The 24,492-nt window shown below is 38.6% G+C and overlaps 1 protein-coding gene across 1 annotated transcript in view; it reads right to left on the bottom strand.

Moving 5' to 3' along the window:
* Positions 1 to 24,492, bottom strand: part of NRK (Nik related kinase) — a gene marked incomplete at both ends in the record, with an annotated part of 166,953 nt that overhangs the window by 75,600 nt on the left and 66,861 nt on the right. Inside the window, 2 exons of the mRNA XM_081115343.1 lie at positions 4,259 to 4,330; positions 5,831 to 5,887. Of these exons, the coding sequence (XP_080971469.1) occupies positions 4,259 to 4,330; positions 5,831 to 5,887 (129 nt within the window). The remainder of the gene's footprint in view (positions 1 to 4,258; positions 4,331 to 5,830; positions 5,888 to 24,492) is intronic.

The raw sequence follows: 24,492 nt of genomic DNA, 5'->3' as shown, positions 1-24,492 counted from the left end.
CAGTGGCAGTATGAGCCTCTCCTGATCAGGACTGATTGGGTGCGAGCCCATGGCAGGCACAAAAGGGCCAGGATCAGCAGAAGCAGCAGGTAGGAGCTGCAGGCGGTGTTGGACTGCAGGTTTCAGCCTGATCCCTGCAGGCCACCCAGAGGGACCCCACCCATGCATGAATTCGTGCACCGGGTCTCTATTTATAAATAAAATAGGAGCCCACTACTTTCTAGAAGAATCATGAAGCTGTTTATCAATACCATTTTAATATAACTAGAAACATTTTCTAAATGTGACTGTGCTAATGGAAAGGGTTATTTTAATGTCCCTGAGAGCATATTTATTAAGACACAAAAGGTTGAAAGTATTTGAATACCAGAGACTTGACTGTAGGGGAGAAATGTAAGAAAAAAAGATATATTGATAAGAACAAGGATTCTGATTTTGGCCCACAGAATACTTTGATAGATCACCAACATCTAAATCACCAATGTCTATTGGAAAAATTTTTTCTTTGCCTGCTCTTATTCTGGAGCCATCAAATTCAAGACAAAGAGACTGTTTTCGAAGGCAGTTAAAAAGCTTTAAGTTTCATCTTCATAGTCCTTCTTGTATTTAAGTACTGTACCAGATATCTGAAGACTTTTAAGCTTGGCAGCTTGTTTTTCTGTCTGCTATTGTTCTTACAATAAAAAAGGTAGTCCTTATTTGGCTCATATATAATTGCAAAGTTCCTTAGGATCATAATGGGGGAAAAGCCTGTCCAAAATACCATGTAGAAGGTGTGACAAAGGACCTTGCTAAGGCCGATTTTAGCTGAAATTTTCTCTTTGTCCCATCATCTCCTTTGTTGCTACTCAGCTGGGGTGTTATATACTTTACTAGTGACTCGGTGCACGAAATTCATGCACAGGGGAGGGTGTGTTCCTCAGCCTGGCCTGCACCCTCTCCAATTTGGGACCCCTTGAAGGATGTCCTACTGCCAGTTTACAGGGATCGGGCCTAAACCAGCAGTAGGACATCCCTCTCGCAATCAGGGACTGCTGGCTCCTAACCATTCACCTGCCTGCCTGCCTGCCTGATTGCCTCTAACCACTCTGCCTGCTGGCCTACTCACCCCCCACTGCCCCCTCCTGCTGCCGGCCTGCTTGCCCCCAAATGCCCCCCCGCCAGCCTGATCACACCAAACTGCCCACCCTTTTGGCCTGCTTGCCCCTACCTTCCCTCCCCACTGGCCTGCTCATCCCCAACTGTCCCCCTGCTGGCCTGCTCACTCCAAACTGCCCCCCCCCTCCTGTACTGATCTCCTCCAACTGACCCCCACTGATGGCTGCTTGTCCCCAACTGGCCCCCCTGCTGGTCTGCTTACCCCCAACGGCCCCGCCCCCCACGAGCCTGATCACCCAAAACTGCAATCCCCTCTTGGCCTCTAACCACCTCTACCTCGGCCCGCCACCATGGCTTTGTCCAGAAGAACATCTGGAAGGTCTCCTGGAAGGTCTCCCAGTCTAATTAGCATATTACTCTTTTATTAGTATAGATATATTTGTCTGTAAATAGGATATGATTGCAGATATGAGGAGGACCAGGTAAAATTTTATAGAATAGGCCTTTTATTACAGATGGTTTGCCATGTATGTATTTTTTCTAAAGAAGTAAAAATTACTTTAAAAAATGTTTCAGGAAGACTTTGAGAAATTTACAGTATCTGGTTTTCTTCCAAGAAAGTTGTCACTTTTATGCCAGAGTGAGAATTATTTGTATCCTTTGTATGTCAGCATTGGGCCACTGTAACTGGGGGGCACTTAGCTTGACTTGAGAGTAATTATCTTGCTCACTGGCTGGGAGGGAGGGTGTGTGGCAGAGGAGATAAATACTGGGTTCTAGATTATTCATAGATTGCTGACTTTCTGGATTGATTGTGCAAGCTCCTCCTTTTATTGATGTCCACCTTCTATTGACAGACATCTACCCTGGGAGAGAAATGAGATGAAACTCTCTTTCTTTTCATTGTAAAAAGCATTTGAATTCCTAAGGTGTGATAAGGCCACCCAGCCATCCACAGTCAAGGTACACATTTTCATGGAGGATGTTCCCAGTCTTGAATAAATTTAAACTAAAGGACTTGTATGCATGCATATAAGCATAACCAATGGACATAAGACACTGGGGGATAGGGGAGGCTAGGGGACTGTCTAGGGCGGGGGGATAAAATGGACACATATGTAATACCCTTTGTAATATTTTAAGAAAATTTTTTTTTCTTTTAATTTAAACTTTCTTCTATAGCTGTTTTCTTGTTACTTAAAAGCTCGTTTTTTTGAAACTACTTCCAAATCTTTTCAAGCTGTATATGTCCTTGGAATGAATTTATAAATAAGAATTGAGCCTGGCCGGTGTGACTCAGTGGTTTAGCATTGGCCTATGAACCAGGAAGTCACAGTTTGATTCCAGGTCAGGCCACATGCCCGGGGTGTGGGATTGATCCCCAGTATGGGGCATGTAGGAGCCAGCCAATCAATGATTCTCTCTCATCATTGATGTTTCTATCTCTCTCCCTCTCCCTTCCTCTCTGAATCAGTATGAATATATTTTAGAGAGAGAGAGGAGAGAGAGAGAGAGAGAGAGAGAGAGAGAGAGAGAGAGAGAGGAGTATTTATGTTTGTAAATAAGAAAACATGTATTTGATGCTCTTAGAAAATCTTATTTTCTTTCATTAAAACTTGTGCAGTATAGGGAACTCCATAGATTCTCTTAATTTGAATAAAGTTAGAGGGAAAGGCACTAATTCAGAGTTCATTGGGAAAATGTGTCACTTATATATTTTTTTATGTTTATTTTTTTTAAATCAAAAACTGAAATATTTTCTATTCAGAAAATATATTTGGATCTAAATATCTTTTATAATTTTAACCCTAAAATATCAATTTAAATATTTTAAAAATGGTTGGGATGTTTGTTTGTTTTTTAAATAAGTTAGGTTACTGGAGTTCTACATGTTAATGGATCACCTGGGGTAATTTTCTGATTGGAAAATTAAGAATTATAGTCAGAGGGGAGGACATGAGAATTTTTAAAGAACATATTCAATTTACTTTAGAAGCCAAACTTCTCTTATCATGTGACTTGTTTTGTATGTTTGTTAAACTATATTATCACATAAGCATTGCTGCTATTGGGACAAACAGTGACAGTTGATTCAGGTCATTTGAATGTCCACTGTCTGTTTTAATTTGTACGTTTGTTTTGACTCTGTCATATGCTCAAACTTCAGTGGAAGTCATGAGAACCTATTATTTTTGCCTGCTCCCTCCTTTATGTTGGAAATATTCTTTTTTACTCAGAGGTACCTTAACTTTGATGTAAGGGATTGTTTCCATTGCCAACTTTTTTCTTCCTTGCCAAGTAAGAGAGTTGTTGTGAACTCTTCAGTGATGCCATCCCCAGGATATTTGCAGATGTGGTTGGGAAAAGTCATTTCATCCCCGACCTTTGCATGTCAGGTGCTGGGGTGAGTGCCACAGCCGCAGGCATGGCAGCACCCAGTGCCCGGGGTTCTCCCTTCACGATCACAGATCAGGGGGCCGCAGGGCACCCAGTGCCCAGGGTGCCACTGTGCCTGCGGCCAGGATCTCCCTTCGCAATCGCTGATCAAGGGGCCACAGGGCACCCAGTGCCCAGGGTGCCACCGTGCCTGTGGCCAGGGGTCTCCCTTCACGATCACCGGCTGGGGGCAGGCAAAGGCGGCCAGTTCTCTGATCCAGGGCTGGGGGTCAGGGCAAAAGCGGCCCCCAGGGCCACCTTTGCCCTGCCATCCGGCTCTTGCCTGCCGCCTGCATTTCTGATCACCGTTCTTCCGTCCTTCCCCTTTTGCCTCCCATCATTGTGCCTATGTATACAAATTAACCGCCATCTTTCTTGGCAGTTAATTTGCATATCACCCTGATTATCCAATGGGAAGCGTAGCAAAGGTACGGTCAATTACCCTTTTTGTCTTTTATTAGATAGGATGGGTTTACTCATCTGCAGTTAACACTTACTTGTTGAAGTAACCATTTATTCTAGGCCCTGCTTTCTGACTTATGCTAGTGTTCAAATATGATGATTGAGTCTGTGAATATGTGAAAAGGTATAAATACGTTGTCACTTGCACACAAGAATATTTTAGTGGTGGCCTTCTAAAGATAATACAACACAAAGGGATTAATTTAAAGTTGAAAAATAAGGGAAGACTACTTGAGGGCTAATGAGGACTTTTAGTACTTACACTGTATCTCCAACCGACAGACTTTTGATACTTATTCACTCTCACTCGCCTTCCTATTTCAGGTAAAGGAGTCTGCAAAACCAAGAAGAAAATGCTATTAGAACCACTGGTACACTCTGAACATGATTTACTCTTTAGTACTTCGTGCTCTTTTAGCACTAAATGGAAAAGTAACATAATATTATTCCTCTCTCATTTTTTGCTAATAGGTTTAACTAAAACATTGTACTCATATATGCAGAAACTTAGCACCAAATTTATAATAACAGATTTAACTGCCTATTGAGAAATTATAATTTGATGTTAACAAAGTGATATTTCCCCTTTAAAACAATGTAATTGACACTATGTATGGGCAGAATATGATTTTTAAATATTTCAAAGTTAGAGTATCTAAAAATTAAATTAAATGTGGGTCAAGGTCTCTCAAGATAAAATAAGGAAATAAGTACTTTAGGGAGTCTCATTCAAATAGTACTAGATTGGTTATTGGAATGTCAGGTTTGTAGGTCAAAATAAATCCACAAAACATTAAAATCCCTTAAAATTCACATTGGTTTGCAACATTTGACACTTACTGGCAAACAAAAAAAAGCATGCACATCTTTAAATAGATTCAGCAATTCACTCCCTGCACAAATTGTAAAAGAACAGTTTATGGCAGCCGTGGGCAAACTATGGCCCGCGGGCTGCATCCGGCCCGTTTGAAATGAATAAAACTACTGAAAAAAAAGACCGTCCCCTTTTATGTAATGATGTTTACTTTGAATTTATATTAGTTCACACAAACACTCCATCCATGCTTTTGTTCCGGCCCTCAGGTCCAGTTTAAGAACCCATTGTGGCCCTCGAGTCAAAAAGTTTGCCCACCCCTGGTTTATGGCATAGACAACAGTTCAGTGACTATGCATGGTTTCCAAACATACTATTTGAGAATTTTCCTTGTATATTAAAGTGAAAGTTCTTTGACCTTTGCTATGTTCATGCTAGTATTATCTTGAGAAAGTAAGGCACTCATGCTAAAGAAAGAGGACAGAAATCAGTGCTTAGAAAATTCTCTGACAATATGTTATAAACTGTGGCTCAACTTTATGAATGTTAACAGGAACAGTGCAAATTAAACTGTCTTGCTCACCTGTCAGAAAATATAAGAAAAACTTGTATCTCAGACAAGTTCTTTACTTCTACTTGTCATTGAGAATCTAATGGCCTCAATTCTCAAAAAGAATAGTTGGAGAGGGAAAATAATATGATGGAGCACAGAAAGATTAACACAATATTAGAAGAAATCTCCTCTTTGATATCCCTGGAAACAGATAATCAACTAGAAATATATATATATAAAATCATGATTTCTTAATTCTTACATCATGCCAAAATAAATGCATAATAAATTAATAATAAAGAAAATATACTAATGGGTAGAAAAAATTAAATGATAAATATAATAAATTCAGGTTCACATAATTATAATTACACATAATGATTTATAAAAACAATATTCTTTTTAACTGTTTATCCTTAGACCATTGTCCATTAAGGGAATAAAATATAGACAGGATATAATATTACCTTACGAGCATTCATCACTTTAACAGCTGTAAATGCACCAGTTTTTTCATGGAGACCCTGAAACATAGCATAGTAATAAACATTAAATGCTGGCTATAGAATCAAGTAGTCAAACAGCAAAGTTAAAACATTACAATAAAATAAGGCCAAACACTGTAGCTTATCTAAAATACTATATGGAGAGTAAATGTAAGGTATAATATAGAGAACAAAAAGATTAAATTATGAACATTTTAATTTTAATATTTTTATTGAGTTCAGAGAAGGAGAGGGCGAGAGAAATAGAAACATCAATGATGAGAGAATCATTGATTGGCTGCCTCCTGCATGCTTCCCACTGGGGATCCAGCCCACAACCTGGGCATGTGCCCTGGCCAGAAATTGAGCTGTGACCTCCTGGTTCATAGGTTGATGCTCAACCACTGAGCCATGCCGGCCAGGCAAATTATGAACATTTTAAAGAAATACAAAATATTTCACTCAAAAAATCAAGCAAGTTTATGGAGTAATTTTGTTTACCTTTTTATTACACTATTGTTAACATATAATATTATATTCATTTCAGGTGTACAAAGTAGTGATTTGACATTTATATACCTTATGAAGTGATCACCATGATAAGTATTCTACTGTGTTTGTGTCACTACCTAAAGTTCTTACAATATTATTGATTACATTCCCTATATTGTATACTATATCCCCATAACTTATTTCTTTTATAAGTGGGAATTTTTATCTCTAATCCCCTTCATCATTTTTTACTCGATCCTTCAAGCTCCCTCTACTCTGACATCCATCAGCTCATTCTCTGTATCTATGAGTCTGTTCCTATTTGTGTGTGTGTGTGTGTGTGTGTTGCTGTTTTAGATTCCAAATATAAGTGAAATCATTTGATATTAAGTATTTCCCTGCCTGACTTATTTCACTAGCATAATACCCTCTGGGTCCATCCATATTGTTGAAAATGGCAAGATTTCATTCTTTCTCATGGCTGAGTAATATTTTATCATTGAACACTTAGATTAATTCCATATCTTGGATATTGTAAATAATACTTCCATAGACAGACATGCATGTAACTTTTCTAATTAATGTTTCATGTTTTATTCAGATAAATACCCAGAAGTGGAATTCCTGCGTTGTACAGTAGTTTACTTAAAAGAGTTGACTTTATTATTTCCTTCCTTCTACTTACTTTGACTTTATTTGTAATTTTTTGAAGAACCTCCATACTGTTTTCTTTAGTTGCTGCATCAATGAATAAACCCATTAACAGTGTACAAGGGTTCTCTTTTCTCCTCATTCTCACCAACACTGGTTACTTGATGTCTTTTTAATAATAGCCATTCTGACAGGTGTGAGGTGATATCTAATTGTCATGTTGATTTGTATTTCCCTAAAGATTAATGATGCTGAGCATCTTTTCATATATCTATTGGTCATCTGTATGCCTTCTCTGGAAAAATATCTATTCATGTACTCTGCCCATTTTTTGGTTTTGATGTTGAGGTTTTTTTAAAGATATCTATCTATCTATATCTATCTATCTATCTATATCTATATCTATATCTATATCTATATCTATATCTATATCTATATCTATATCTATATCTATCTATATCCTCTATATCTATCTATATCTATATATATCTATATCATCTATATCTCTCTATATATATCTATATAGATGGTCTTGTGTTGCCCTCAGAGGCCCCTCCCTCCCTCCGTGTAACCAGGGCATGGGATGCTGGGCTTGCATAACTCCCAGAGGCCACTCCTTCCCTCCACATGGCCAGGGCATGGAACACTGGGCTTGCATTGCCAGGGCAATGCCGCCAGTGTGCCACCCTAGCTGCTATGGGTGCCACCATCTTTGTGATGGAGTGACAGTTAATTTGCATATTATCCTCTTATTAGATAGGATATATCCTACCTAATAAAAGAGAAACATGGTAATTAGCCATACATCCACTACCCTTCCCATTGGCTAATCAGGGCGATATGCAAATTAGCTGCCAGCTAAGATGGCGGCCAGCAGCCAGGCAGCTTGAAGCTAACATGAGGCTGCTTGCTTCAGTGAGGGAGGAAACCAACATTCCCTGCCTGCCTTGCCGGCCTCTGAGCTTGCAGTTTGAAACATTGTTGCAAATATAGAAGCTAAACAAAACCCCAGAAACCTGCTTTCAGCCAGCCGGGATCTCAGAGCTGGAGTTGATACAGTGTTTCGATTGTAGAACCCAAACAAACCAGATACCTGCTTTCAGCAGCAGAGGCCTCAGAGCTGGAGCCAGAGATGAATCTGGCCCAGAATAAAAAAAAAAAAGAAAGAAAAAAAGGAGCAGTTGGGAGCTTCAGTCAGCCGCCAGCCTGAAAACAGCCCTCAGCCCCTCACCCAGACTGGCCAGGCACCCCAGTGGGGACCACCACCCAGATCCAGGACACCCTTCAGGGCAAACAAGCCAGCCCCCACCCATGCACCAGGCCTCTATCCTATATAGCAAAAGGGTAATATGCCTCCCAGCACCAGGATCAGCAGAGCCAAGAGGCCTCCCAGCGCCGGGATCAGCGTGACAGGGGGCAGCACCCAAACCCCCTGATCACCCTGCGGCTCTGTGTGTGACAGGGGGCAGGGCCACAACCTCCCTATCTGCCCTGCTCTGTTCGTGACAGGGGAAGGCACCCCAACCCCCTGATCAGCCCTGCTCTGTGCCTGATAGGGGGGAGCTCCCCAACCCCTTGATCGCCCTGCAGCTCTGTGTGTGACAGGGTGCGGCACCCCAACCCCATGATCGGACCTGCTCCGTGGGTGATAGAGGGCGGCACCCCAACCCCCTGATCTGCCCTGCTCTGTGTGCGACAGGGGGCGGTGCCCCAACTCCCCTATCAGCCCTACTCTGTGAGTAACAGGGGAGAGCTCCTCAATCCCCTGATCGGCTCTGCTCTGTGTGTGATGGGGAAGCTCCCCAACCCCCTGATTGGCCCTGCTCTGTGCGTGACAGGGGGTGGCGCCTCAAGCTCCCCATCGACACTGCCTTGAGTGTGACAGGGGGCGGTGCCCCAACCCCCCAATTGGCCCTACCCTGAGCATGACTGAGGGTGGCATGGCAATCTCCCAATCTGCCCTGCTCTGTGCATGACAGGGGCCGGCGCCCCAACTCCCCAATCGGCCCTGCTCTGAGCCTGACCAGGGGCTGCACCTAGGGATTGGGCCTGCCCTCTGCCACCCGGGAGCAGGCTTAAGCCAGCAGGTTGTTATCTCCCAAGGGGTCCCAGACTGCGAGAGGGCACAGGCCGGGCTGAGGAACACCCCTCCCCCCCCCCCAGTGCACAAATTTTTGTGCACCAGGCCTCTAGTGTGTATATATATATATATCCTTTATTGTTGAAAATATTACATATATCCCTTTTTCCCCCCATTGACCTCTTCCACCCTGCCCCCTCAAGGTCTTCATGACCCTATTGTCTGTGTCTATGGGTTATGCATATACACATATGAGTTCATTAGATGATCTCTTCGCCTCCCCATCCCATCCTCCTGTGCCTTCCCTCTGAGGTTTGATAGTCTTTTCCATGTTTCTATGTCTCTGGGTCTATTTTTTTAAAATCTTTATTATTGAAAATATTACATAGGTCCTCCTTTTTTCCACATTAATCTCTTATTGCCTGCTCCTGTCCAAACACCCCTCCAGGCACTCACCATCCCATTGTTTGTGCCCACAGGTTATTCATATATTCATAGAAATTCATTGATTGATCTCTTCCCACCCACACTCTCCTGCCTTCCCTCTGAGGTTCAACTGTCTGTTCATGCTTCTGTGACTCTGGGTCTATTTTTGATCATCAGTTTATTTGGTTCATTAGATTCCACATATGAGTGAGATCATGTGGTATTTATCTTTCACTGAATGGCTTATTTCACTTAGCGTAATGCTCTCTAGGTCCATTCATGCTGTTTCAAATGGTAAGAATTCCTTCCTTTTTACAGCAGCATAGTATTCCTTTTTGTAGATGTACCACAGTTGTCTAATCCACTCATCTGCTGAGGGGCACTTAGGCTGTTTCCAAATCTTAGCTACTGTAAATTGGACTGGTATGAACATAGGGGTGCATACATTCTTTCTGATGAGTGTTTCTGATTTCTTGGGATATATTCCTAGAAGTCGGATTACTGGATGAAATGGGAGTTCCATTTTTAATTTTTTGAGGAAACTCCATATTGTTTTCCACAGAGGCTGCACCAGTCTGGATTCCCACTAGCAGCGTACAAGGGTTCCCTTTCTCCACATCCTCGCCAACACTAGTCGTTTGTTGATTTGTTGATGATAACCACTCTGACAGGTGTTAGATGGTACCCCATTGTCAGTTTGATTTGTATTTCTCTGATAAATAGTGACATTGGACATATTTTCATATACATTTGGCCTTCTGTATGTCTACTTTGGAGAACTGTCTTTTGCCTATTTTTTAATTGGATGGTTTATCTTCCTTTTGTTAAGTTGTATGAGTTTCCTACAAATTTTGGAGGTTAACCCCTTATCAGATGTATCATTGGAAAATATATTCTCCCATGCAGTGGGCTCTCTTGTTAATTTGGCAATGGAGCAGGTTATAAAATTAACAGCCAGAAATCTATGGCATTTTTATACACCAATAATGAACTCGCAGAGAGGGAAACTAAATAAACAATTGCACTTACCATTGCAACAAAACATTTAAGAGCCTTAGGAATAAACTTAACCAAGTAAGTAAAAGACCTGTACTCAAAAACTAAAGGACAGCCCAGCTTATGTATCTCAGTGGTTGAGCATCAACCTATGAACCAGGAGGTCACGGTTCAATTCCCAGTCAGGGCACATGCCCGGGTTGTGGGTTCGGTCCCCAGTGTGGGGCACGCAGAAGGCAGCCGATCAACGATTCTCTCGCATCATTGATGTTTCTATCTCTCTCTCCCTCTTCTTTCCTCTCAGAAATCAATAAAAATATATTAAAAAAAAACTAAAGGACATTGAAAAAGAGATAGAGGAGGGTATAAGCAAGTGGAAGAATATACTATGTTCATGGATTGGTAGAATAAACATCATTAAAATATCCATACTATCCAAAACAATCTATAGATTCAATGAAAACCTCATTAAAATAGCAACAGCATATTTCACAGACCTAGAACAAATACTCCAAAAATTTATATGGAATAAAAAAAGACCCCGAATAGCCGCAGAAATCCTGAGAAAGAACAAAGTTGGAGGAATCACAATACCAGATATCAAGATGTACTACAAAGCCACTGTTCTCAAAACTGCCTGGTCCTGGCACAAAAACAGACATATAGACCAATGAGACAGAACATAGAACCTAGAAATCGACCCAAGCCATTTTGCTCAAGTAATATTTGACAAAAGAGGCAAGAGCATAGAGTGGAATCAAGACAGTCTCTTCAATAAAGACTGATGCTGGGAAAATTGGACAGATACATGCAAAAAATGAAACTAGACCACCAACTTACACCATCTATAAAAGTAAACTCGAAATTGATAAATGTCTTAAATGTCAGAATGGCTATCATCAACAAATCAACAAACGACAAGTGCTGGCAAGGATGTGGAGAAAAGGGAACCTTCATACACTGCTGGTGGGAATATAGACTGGTGCATCCTCTGTGGAAAACAGTATAGAGTTTTCTCAAAAACTTAAAAATGGAACTCCCATTTGAGTCAGTAATCCCACTTCTAGGAATATATCCCTCAAAATTAGAAACACCAATCATAAAGAATATATGCACCCCTATGTTCATAGCAGCACAACTTACAATAGCTAGGATTTCGAAACAGCCTAAGTGCCCATCAGCAGATGAATGGATTAAAAACCTGTGGAATACAATGCTGCTGTAAAAAAGAAAAAATTCTTATCATTTGCAACAATAGCATGGATGGACCTGGAGGGCATTATGCTGAGCAAAATAAGCCAGCCAGAGAAAGATAAGTATCACATGATCTCACTCATTTGTGGAATATAATGAACAACATAAACTGATGAACAAAAATAGATCCAGAGACATAAAAATATGGAACAGACCACCAAACCTCAGAGGGAAGGCAGGGGAGGCATGGTGGGGGGGGTTGGGGGGGGGTTAGAGATAATCCAAAGACTTGTATACATATAAGCATAACCAATAGACACAGACAGTGGGGAAGTGAAGGCCAGTACTGGAGGGTGACAAAAATGGGGGGGGGAGAGGACATGTATAATAATTACAACAATAAAGAATTAAAAAAAAATAAAGCCTGTTCATTGAGAGAGAGAGAGACAGAGAGAGAGACAGAGAGAGAATATGAAATATGGAGACATCTAAGTAAACCTATAGCAGCACAGGGCAGTACACTGACTCAGATTGTAACTAAAAATCACAAAAATATGGACTGTCAGACTCATAGACAAAGGGGATTAGCAAAGAGAGCATGAGCCTTTGTGGAAAACATTAAAAAGTGAAAACCAAGAATGAAGTTAAAGCATCATAGAAAATAGGAAGTAGATCATAGAGGAGATTTAGAAGTTTCTAAAGAAGAAAAGGATGAGGGCAGAGAAGAAGGCTGATTCACATATTAAACAAAATAAAATAATGTTGAAAGATAACAGAAAAGGTAGAATGTCTGAACTCATGTTTTCATTCTCTATCAAGCAAAATTATTTTTCAAACTGGAAGAAAATGAAGAAATTTTTAATTATAAGTAATGAGATACCAAGAAAAATCTTAGAAGCTTTCAATATAATCAAGTCTTCTCGATCATTTAAATTCATTTTCAAAATACAAAAAGTATTTGTAGGCATGATTTGAGAGGAAGTGGACAAAGTTCTTGAAAACCTAAGGGGAATGAGGAAATCCCAAACCTATAGACAATGAAGACATGGACTGATAGCCAACAAAGTTTTAGAACATAGTATTAACAGATAATGTGTGTTCTCTTAAAAAATAAGTGATCAGTATGAACTAGAATGAGTTTACTAAAGGTATTTTTTTCTTTATTGATTAAAGTATTACATATGTCTCCTTTTTCTCCCATTGCCCTCTCCCTGGCCACTCCCACCTCCCAGCACATGCCTTCACCACCCTGGTGTCTGTGTCCATTGGTTATGCTTATATGCATGCATACAAGTCCTTTGGTTGATCTTTTACCTTCTCACCCCCCACCTTCCCTCATAGGTTGGACAGTCTGTTTGATGCTTCTATGATCTGGTTCTATTTTTGTTCATCAGTTTATGTTATTCAATATATTACTCAAATGAGTGAGATCACGTGATATTTATCTTTCTCTGATTGGCTTCTTTCTCTCTCCATATCCATCCATGCTGTTGTGAAAGGTAAGGGGTGTGAGCTGGGGCCCAATCTCTGCAGGCCACACTGAGGGACCCCACCTGTGCATGAATTCGTGCACCAGGCCTCTAGCATAAGATAATAGATCATTGTAAAATTGCTGCTTGCTAAACTACTCTTTCAGAGAGTTCCCTCTGAATCTTGAGTTTGTAATATTTAATTTTGAAATAATTTTAGACTTAGAGAATGGTTTCAAAGCTACTACAGAGTAACTGACCATGGTACAATTGTCAAAACTAAGAAACTAACATTGGTCCAATACTCTTACAATATTCTTACAAGAAATCAAAGGAAGGCTGAGACTTGCAATGGTTGCAATGAAAGAATTAGAAAAAAAAAATCACCAAGAGCAAAGATGTGTCATTAGAAATCAAGGCTAATATAATTTATACCTTTGTATTCCCTATTACTATGTACAGATGTGAAAATTGGAAAGTGAAGAAGGCTAAGAGGGAAAAATATGATTGATTTGAAACATGGTGCTGGAGAAAAACTTTACAGCCACCTAGACCACCAGAAAGAAAAAGTAGGCATGCTAAAACAAATTAAAATGTCACTGGAGGCAAAAATGACAATACTGAAGTTGTTCTACTTCAGACACATCATGAGAAGGCAAAATTATTTGGAAAAGATAATAATGGTGGAAAAAATGCAGCATGAAAAGAGGAAAATCAAATTTGAGATTAACTCCATAAAATAAGTCATATTTATGATTCTACAGGATCTGACTTATGTGGACACTGTGTATATTTCTCATTTATAGGTTCACTAGTAGTCAGAGCCCATTCAGTGGCATGAACACACACATAGACACACACAATACTCTTAACTATATCGTAGTCTTTGTTTGGATTTTTACAGTTTTTCTACTAATGTCCTTTTTGTAGGACCCAAACTTGGATGCCACATTCAATTTAGCTGTCATGTCTCCTGAGGCTCTTCCAAACTGACAGTTCCTCAGTCTTATTTCCTGTTGTGTGTTGTTGTTTTTTTTTTTACCTTGACACTTTTGAAGAGTACTGGTCAAGTATTTTGTAGAATGTCCCTCACTTTGGGTTTGTCTGAAATTTTCTCAAAAATAGAGTGAGATTATGGTTTTGGTAAAAGAGCATCACAGAGGTTAAGTGCTGTTCTCGTCACATCATGTCAGGGATACATAGTATGACCATGACTGGTCACATAATTATACTTGGTCACTTGATTTAAGTGATGTCTGATAAGTTTTTTTCACAGTAAAGTTATTATTTTTCATTTTCATACTCTATTCGTTAGAAGGGACTTTCATTGCCTTTGAAAAGGGATAACACGATTTTTGAGTATTTATCTAGCAAACTTTAAAGTCATCTTGAGATAAACTGATTATTCAGTGGTGCCATCTTGTGGTTCACTGATTATATAGAAGCTGTTTTTGTGTTATTTTTTTATCTCCTTAGCTTAAGTACATTACATATTGTCAAAAAACAGATTGTCTCACAAATGAGAACTTAACCAGGACCAGCAAATTCAATTTCTAGAATGTGCCTTTTTTCAATTATAATGTATATTTTACAACAAATTAGTTCAAAAAGTCATTTGTTGGAAACACACATAAAAATTCTAAGACAGTAGTTTGGTTTTGTATTCTAGAATGAGAGTTAAATATCCTCCCAGTTACCACCTGACCTTAGTGAATATTATACATGAAAATCACAAGGAAATCCTTAAAATATAAATGTGGGAGATTTTATATGTTTTTATATCATCAATTATACCACTTATATATAGGAGCCACTAGCTGCACTGGAATAACAATGTTCCCTTAAACCAGCAGTTCTCAACCTGTGGGTCGAGACCCCTTTGGGGGTTGAATGACCCTTTCACAGGGGTCGCCTAAGACCATCAGAAAACACATCGGAAAACACATATATAATTACATGTTGCTTTTTTGATTAATCACTATGCTTTAATTATGTTCAATTTGTAACAATGAAAATACATCCTGCATATCAGATATTTATATTATGATTCATAACAGTAGCAAAATTACAGTTATGAAGTAGCAACGAAAATAATTTTATGGTTGGGGGTCACCACAACATGAGGAACTGTATTAAAGGGTCGCTGCATTAGGAAGGTTGAGAACCACTGCCTTAAACAGACTTTGTGTGCAAAGAATGACCTTTTAATTATCAAGCATCACAGAGCAAGAAGAATAAAATTCTACAAGCTTTCATTCATATTATAAGACAAGAAATGCTGCTTAAATATTTTGTATACATTCATAGGCCCTCTCATATTTAAATAATAGAAGGTGATTTCTAGTAACAATGCTTTGTAGCTATTCTTGATTCTAGGTTCAAGCCTATGGATATTTGGAATCAAATAATCTATATCTGCACCTCAGGCAAATACTTGTCTTGTCATCAAGTTTAGTTACTAATAGATGCAACTTATATGATACTAGAGGCCTGGTGCATGGGAATTTGTGCACTCGGGGGGTGGGAGGGTCCCTCAGCCTGGCCTGCACCCTCTCACAGTCCAGGACCCCTTGAGGGATGTCCACCTGCCAGCTTAGGTCTGCTCCCTGGGGGATAGGGCCTAAGGTGGCAGTCAGACATCCCTCTGGCAGCCCAGGAGCTCATGGAGAGTGGGCCTAAGCCACAGTCAGACATCCTTAGTGCTGGCGAGGAGGCAGGAGAGGTTCCCGCCACTGCCGCTGCACTCACAGCCATCAGCCCGGCTTGTGGCTAAGCAGAGCTCCCCCAGTGGGAGTGCACTGACCACCAGGGGGCAGCTTCAGCATTGAGCATCTGCCCCCTGGTGGTCAGTGTGCATCATAGTGACCAGTCGTTCCTGGTCATTCCACTTTAGGGTCAATTTGCATATTACCCTTTTATTATATAGGATAATTTTAGGGGCAACAGAAGGTAAACTACTCCAAAAATCCCTCCCTCCATCTCACAACCTGCTACAAATTATAAAAATCATTTATTATTTCCTTAATTTTATTAGTCATGAAACTCCCTGATTATTCAAATGTTAGCTCTGAGAAAGACACATTTAGTTATTGTTTGCCATTAACACTTTAGCATGAGTTAGATGATCAGATTAGATAACTGCAAGAATAGCAATAAATAGTAAAGTGTTCATGGAAGCAGAGGTGGAAGAAGGAAAGGGCTAGAATCTGAGGAGTTCCAGGAGCGGTCATTCCTCAGCCATAATGAAGGTAGCAGATGCCTGGAATGGAAAGCAAGGTAAAGGTAAGTGAGAAGTTTTTCTCAATGTGTGAAGGGAATAAATAAGGTAGGGTAGGGAATGGAGAGGTGAAAAGAGTGCCAAGTCAAACTTTTATTGGAGAAATTTACAGTTTTTAAGATGTATACATCTGAAAAAAATAGAGAATCAAATGCAAAGACTGGTTAACTTAAATTATTGGGTTCCAAATACAGTCTAAGTACAATTTCAAGGTTTTTAAAGAATAAATACTTGATACCATGTGAGAGTTGTAAAAATTTTTCCTGGCTAATTTATGCTCTCACAACTATGTTCTCAGATTGTAAAACTATAGTAATTGGGAGAAACATGGGTTCTTTTTCAAGTACCATTTGAAATAACTCAGGAGAGAACATAAATTCCTCAATGTGTTTATTTCAATTTGGCAAAGATTTGTGTTCTTAATGAATTAATTTAGATAATCAAATAAGCAGCATTATTTAGTCCACTTTCTCTAGGAAAAACCATTTATTACTGTGCTATTACTGTTCAATGGCTCCAAGCTGAATATTACCATCCTGAATTTATACTATAAATAGAAAATGTGGCATATCTCTGAATTTAGGATACTTGTAACATATTTAAAAAATTGTAAAAGGGTGTATGTGCCTGCTTTAAACAAAAACCAATGCACGAAAATCTTGAAAATATATATATATATATATATATATATATATATATATATATATATATATATTAAAGTAACTCTCTTGTTTATGAATGAACTTGTACTAGTTTTCATTAAACACCAAACTCCTCCAATTTATTTTGGAAAGTCAAATACCACATTTTATATTACTTTTAATTTGCGGGGGATGGGGGGCAGTATCTCAAATGAAAGAAAGCAATGTCAATGTGTACATTGAGGATCCGGAATCAAACTATAGGTTATCCAGTAATTACAGATAAAAATTATAAATTGCCAGTATCTGGATCACATGGGACATAGCCTTGCTGACTTCTAACTGACCAACCAGCCCAACATACTTTCTTTTTTCATACAGCATCTCATGATTTCCAATTTTGATTTAGAGGTCTGTTCTCTGACTTTGGACCTGCTCAAATGGAGATAAATAGCTATTTCAGTTGTTCATTATAATGTCTGTTAGCAAATATAGGAGACAGATGTAGATGTGGAAGGGAGAGTAAGGAGAGGAGTAATGGTAGAGCAGGGAACAGATGATGGCCTTAAGTGGGTTCAGTCTTCTCAAACCCTTTATAAGTAAATAACCACATTGACAATGATAAGCAAAGTACATTGGATAAATTAATTACAGAAAGAAAATTATAATGGAAAATACATTAAGGCAATAAAGTCTAGTTATCAAACACAACATTATACCAAGGATTTAGCTACTCCATCAATAAAATCAGGTGAAACATGAAAATTATTTTGGAATATATATTTTTTCATTAGGTATATCTAGTGCCTAGCACAATGGGTGGTATATAAGACCTTTTAATGGATAATAGTTGGGTGAATAATGAGTAGAGTAACTGGAAAGGCTTCCTAGAAGAGGTAGATTGTCAATAGGATAATGGAAATGGCACAGAATTTAAGCAGATTCTGAAGTGCAGGGTGGATCCAGTGTATACCATGAGCAAAGGCTATGAGATAATGCTGAGTATGAAAGCATAGCTACTAAAGAAGAGAAAAAAATTGGGAGTGACCACAAAGAAGAGAGATAAAAAGAGAATGCAAGAGTGCACCTGTTTGTATCAGAAATATCAGGGTAAAAATGTTTTAAATAGACTCCTGTTTAAATGAAGACAGAAGTAATCATTAAGAAATTAGCCATTAGTAGCTTAATTCTTTATGACTAATTTTTGTTCGTTAATGGTCTGAGGCAAAGCTCAGGGTGGGTAAGGCACTGAAAGCCTAGCCCTGAATTGCAGTAATGATTAATTTCTTGGGTATTACACATTTTAAACCTTAACAAATGATTTAGAATAGCACTTGTGAAAGCTGTGGTGGAAAAATCCATCATTCTGTGGCAGTTATTACCATGTTTTTCCCCAGAAAGAATACAAGACAGTCGTTGACAGCCTTGTAAGTTTGATTAGGTTAAAAACTTATTTTTAATTATGCAGTTAAGGAAACTGTTGTGGAAAGACTGGATTATTCAGCAGTTTCTACATAGTCCTTCTAGTTATTTGCTTTGCTGTCTGATGGCAAAGCTAAACCACATAATTCCCAGGGCATTATTTCTTCCTTTTCAATTATATTTTGTAAGGCACACACTATACACATGTCCACTTGGAAACCTTGTTTTTCATTCACAGTTTTGTTCTTCTACTCATTCATTTGGGTTCCAGCTTTCTCCTAGCAAACAAACAAGTGATACTTCAAGGTCACCAAGATTGCAGCCCTAGACAGCACTCAGCAGTACTTTGTGCTATGCTGTTGGGGGATGAGACAGTATAGCTAGCAGTATAGTTTTTGTCAGTATTGTGTCTATGCAGAAAAACAAAGACATGGTGCTAGAGAAGACTTAAAAGTTTAGCAAGTCTGTATTTCTGACTCTAAGCAGGGCCTTTTCTAAACCAGTGCTTGAGATGGGAAGTAATCATTGTTTGGTTCTTATTCAGAAGTATTTTAATTGATTCCCTTTTTAGTCTTCATCACCACCAACAAAGTCAACAATACCAAAGGGATAAATAGATTCAGAGCAGTAAGGATTTAGAGGCGTGGCTGAGATGGGAGAGAATCTAGCACTGACTAGTAGTAGTGGTGGGTGGGTAGAGCTGGGGGCATATATTGCAACATGTCAATCAATCACCCTCCATATCACACTTTATCAGTCAGGAAAATTTACTTATTTCTAAAGATTGCCAAAGAAAGAGATGCAACCTGTTTGAGGTCTTTAAAATAATTCTACAGACTTCAACTTTAGATTTGTTTTAAAAAGTTTAAAAAGTTTGTCAAGTGCTATTTGATAACTGACAAGATTATTAAGAAACATGGTTTATATAACCCCCACAAAGTACAGTAGAGTGTTAGGCCCCAAATCTTTGTATTTGATTGAGGGGTAATAGTTATTTGGCTGCCAAAGGGCATTAAAGAGATTTTCTGATTTGATATATGCATAAGAACATCATCATCACAAAGATTTTTTGTCAATTTATTTCAACTAAAAAAATAAGTTCACTCATTACTCCCACCCCCTAAAACTCACATCTGATAATCACTAATCTGTATATATGAGCTATCTATCTATCTATCTATCTATCTATCTATCTATCTATCATCTATCATCTATCATCTATCATCTATCATCATCTATCTATCTATCTATCATCTATCATCATCTATCTATCTATCATCTATCTACTATCTATCTATCATCTATCATCATCTATCTATCTATCTATCATCTATCTGTCCATCCATCCACATATTCCACATACAAGAGAGATTATATGATATTTGTCTTTGTTTGACATATTTCACTTAGCATAATGCTATTCAGGTCCACTAATGTCACAAATGGCAAGATTTTATTCTTTTTTATGGCTGAGTAATATTCCATGAGGGTGCACGTACCCCTTCAAATTACTGGTTTCACTTTCTTTGGGTGAATGCCAGGAAGTTGAATTGTTGGATCATAATTTTATTTTTAACTTTTTAAAGAACATCCATACTATTCTCTATAGTGGCTGCACCAACTTACATTCCCACCAACACTGTGCAGGTTTTCCCTTTTATCTACATCCTCACCAACACTTGCTATTTCTTGTTTTTCTAATAATCACTACTACAACAGGTATGAGGTGATATTGTGTTTTTTTAAAATATATTTTATTGATTTTTTACAGAGAGGAAGGGAGAGGGATAGAGAGTTAGAAACACTGATGAGATAGAAACATCGATCAGCTGCCTCCTGCACACCTCCTACTGGGGATGTGTCCACAACCAAGGTACATGCCCTTGACCGGAATCGAACCCAGGACCTCTCGGTCCGCAGGCTGACGCTCTATCCACTGAGCCAAACTGGTTAGGGCTTATTGTGGTTTTAATTTGTATTTCCCTGGTGATTAATGATGTAGAATATCTTTTCATATGCATGTTGTCCATATGTACGCCTTCTTTGTAAAAATGAGTATTCAGATCTCCTCATTTTTAATCAGTTTTTTTTACTATTGTGTTCCTTTTATATATTATATATTACTGCATATCAGATACATTAATTCAAATATTTTTTCCATTCAGTAGGTTACATTTTTACTTTGGTTTCCTTTGCTGTTCAAAAGCTTTTTATTTTGATGTATTCCCACTTTTTATTTATGGTTTTGTTGCCTTTATTTTTTGGTATCAGATTCAAAATTTTATCACTAAGGCTACTGCCAAAGAGTTTACCTTATATATTTTCTTCTAGGAGTTTTATTACTTTAGGTCTTACATTCAAGTCTTTAATCCACTTTGAGTTAATTTTTGTGTATGACATAAGATAACAGTCCAGTTTCACTCTTTTGCATGCAGCTGTCCAATTTTTTCAATATTAGTTATTTTATTGTGTATTCTCATTGTGTATTCTTGGTTTATTTGTTTTACATTAATTTGCCATATATGCATGGGTTTATTTATTGGCTTTCTATTCTTTAAATTGATCTATATGTGTTTAAATTACTACAGCTTTGTAATATAGTTTAAAATCAGGGAGCATGGTGCTCCCTGCTTTTTTTTTTTTTTTTTTTTTCCTTAAGATTGCTTTGGCTATTTGGGGTCTTTTACAGTTTCATACAAAATTTAGAATTATTTGTTTTATTTCTGTGAAAAATTCCATTGGAATTTTGATAGGGATTGCACATCTGTATATTGATTTTAGTAGTATAGACATTTTAGCAATGTTAGTTCTTCTATGAGCATGGAGTATCTTTCCATTTATCTGTATTTTCTTCAAATTCTTTCTTTAGTACCTTGTAGTTTTCAGTGTATAGGATTTTTACCTCCTTGGTTAAATTTATTCTTAGGTATTTTATTGTTTTTGATGTATTTATAAATGGGGTTAATTTCCTCGTTTCTTTTTTCTGATAGTTCAATGTTAACGTACAGAAATGCAAAATATATTTTTATATTAATTTTGTATCTTGCAAGTTTACTAAAACATTTTAGTACTTTTAACAGACTTTTTATGGTGTCTTTAGAGTTTTCTATATATACCAGTCATCTCATGTCATCTGCAAATAGTAACAGTTTTCTTCCTTTCCAATCTGAATGCCTTTCATTTCTTTTTATTGCCTAATTGCTCTGACTAGGACTTCCAATGCGATGTTGAATAAAAGTGGTGAGAGTTGGCATTCTAGTCTTGTTCCAGATCTAAGAGGAAAAGCTTTTAGCTTTTCACAATTAAGTATGATAACTGTGGGCTTGTCACATATTGCCTTATTACATCACAGTATGTTCCCTCTACCCTCACTTGGCTTGAATTTTTAAAGAATCATAAATGAATGTTGAATTTTGTCAAATGATTTTTCTGCATGTATTGAGATGATCATATGGTCTTTATCCTTCATTTTGTTACTGTGGTGTATCACATTGTCTAATTTGTGGATATTGAACCATCCTTGCATCCTAACAAACACTGCATATATTCCACTTGATCGTGGTTAATGACCTTTTAATTAAAAATATGTTTTATTGATTTTTAAATAGAGAGGAAGGAAGAGGAGAGAGAGAGAGAGAGAGAGAGAGAGAGAGAGAGAGAGAGAGAGAGATCAATGTGTGAGAGAAACATCAATTGGGTGCCTCCTGTAACCTGTAATCACCCCAACTGTGACCAAACCCACAACTTGGACATGTGCCCTGCAAGAGACCTTTTGGCACACAGGATAACATTCAACCAACTGAGCCTTGACCCTTTTTATGTTTTCTTGAATTTGGTTTGCTAATATTTTTTAAATAAATCTTTATTGTTCAGATTATTAGAGTTGTTCCTCTTTTTTCCCCCATAGCTCCCCTCCACCTGGTTCCCATCCCACTCCCTGCCCTTACCCCCACCTCCACTCTCCTCCTCCATGGTGTACGGTTTTTGTACAGTCTCTTCCCGCACCCTCCACACCCCCTTCCCCCTGCGAATTGTCAGTCCACTCCCTTTCTATGGCCCTGATTCTATTCTATTCACCAGTTTATTCTGTTTGTCAGATTTTTTATTAACTTTATTTTTAGATTCACTTGTTGATAGATATGTAATTGTTGTCACTTTGTTGTTCATAATTTTTATTTTTACCTTTTTCTTCTTCTTCCTCTTCTTAAAGAATACCATTCAGCATTTCATATAATACTGGTTTGGGGTGATGAACTCCTCTAGCTTTTTCTTATCTGTGAACCTCTTTATCTGATCTTCAATTCTAAATGATAGCTTTGCTGGGTAGAGTAATCTTGGTTGTAGGTTCTTGCTATTCATCACTTTGAATATTTATTGCCACTCCCTGCTGGCCTGCATAGTTTCTGTTGAGAAATCAGCTGACGGTCATGTGGGTACTCCCTTGTAGGTAACTAACTGTTTTTCTCTTGCTGCTTTTAAGATTCTCTCTTTGTTTTTTGCCCTTGACATTTTAATTATGATGTGTCTTGGTGTGGTCCTCTTTGGATTCCTTTTGTTTGGGGTTCTCTGTGCTTCCTGGACTTGTAAGTCTATTTCTTTCACCAGGTAGGGGAAGTTTTCTGTCATTATTTCTTCAAATAGGTTTTCAACATATTGCCCTCTCTCTTCTTCCGGCACCCCTATAATTCGGATGTTGGTATGCTTTAAGTTGTCCCAGAGGATCCTTGTGGTATCTTCATAATTTTTTATTCTTTTTTCCTTTTGCTTTTCCGGTTGTGTGTTTTTTGCTTCTTTGTATTTCAAATCTTTGACTTGATTCTTGGGATTCTCTAGTCTGCTATTGGATCCCTGTATAATAATTTTTATTTCAGTCAGTGTATGCTTAATTTCTAATTGGTCCTTTTTCATATCCTTGAGGGTCTCACTATATTTCTTGGAGGTTTCTAGAAGATTCTTGAGTAACCTTATAATCGTGGTTTTGAACTCTATATCCAATAGTTTGCTTTCCTCCATTTATTTCATTTGTGACCTGTTTCTTTGTCTCTGCATTTTGGGTGCTTCCCTGTGTTGATATAGTGGCTTTGTGTGTTAGGTGTCCTATAGGGCCCAGTGGCTCAGCCTCCCTAATTACCTGGGGTGGACACTCTTGGTGCACTCCTTTGTGGGCTGTGTGCACAGTCTTGTTGTAGTTAAGCCTTGATTGCTCTTGGTATCACTGGGTGGAATTGACCTCCAGGCCAATTGGCTGTGAGGACCAGTTTCATTTATAATGGGAGAACTTCTGTGCTGGAGACACCCTTATGGGACAGGACTTGCTTCAGTGGGGCTTTGGTGCTCACTGATTCTGCCCAGGTTTTTAGGCATAGAAAGGCCAGGCCATTTATATGCAAAAGCCTCTGCACACAGCTTGGGTGGGGTTGTAAATTGGGTGGGGCAGGGTCTCAGGGAATCACCAGGGTGGAGCAAACCACAAAGGCTGCCAGTCTTCTCTGCCTTGGAGAGGTCCCAGGGTCTGTGTCCTGCGTCCTGTGTAGGAACAATGACTTCTGCAAGCACCTCTGCGAGAAAGCCGCCCTCACATTCCAGCCCGATGCCACATAGTCAAGTTTCTCTCTGCATGAGTCTGGGTCCCCAAATTATCACCCGGAGCTGGAGTTCAGAGCAGTCAGGAGCTTGTTTCTTCCTCCCTATTGAAAAAGACAACAGCATACCCAGCTGCCAGCCCCTTTCATGCGTGTCTCTATACCTCCACACTTCCATACCTCTGCACCTCCTACCGGATTCAATGTGCTTTTGTCTTTCCTTCTAGTTGTAAAATTTCCACTCAGTCAGCCTTCCCGTGGTTCTGGATGGTATTTGTTTTGTCTTTTAGTTATAGTTTTAATGTGGTTGTGTGTGGCAGCAAATTTAGGTGTTTACCTATGCCACCATCTTGGTTGTTTCCTACTAATATTTTCTTGAGGAAGTTTGTATCTATGTTGAGCAGGAATATTGGC

Source organism: Myotis nattereri (assembly GCF_964212035.1).
Source record: "Myotis nattereri genome assembly, chromosome: X".
NCBI classification, from domain to species: domain Eukaryota; kingdom Metazoa; phylum Chordata; class Mammalia; order Chiroptera; family Vespertilionidae; genus Myotis; species Myotis nattereri.
This window is presented reverse-complemented; position numbering and strand designations above follow the sequence as displayed.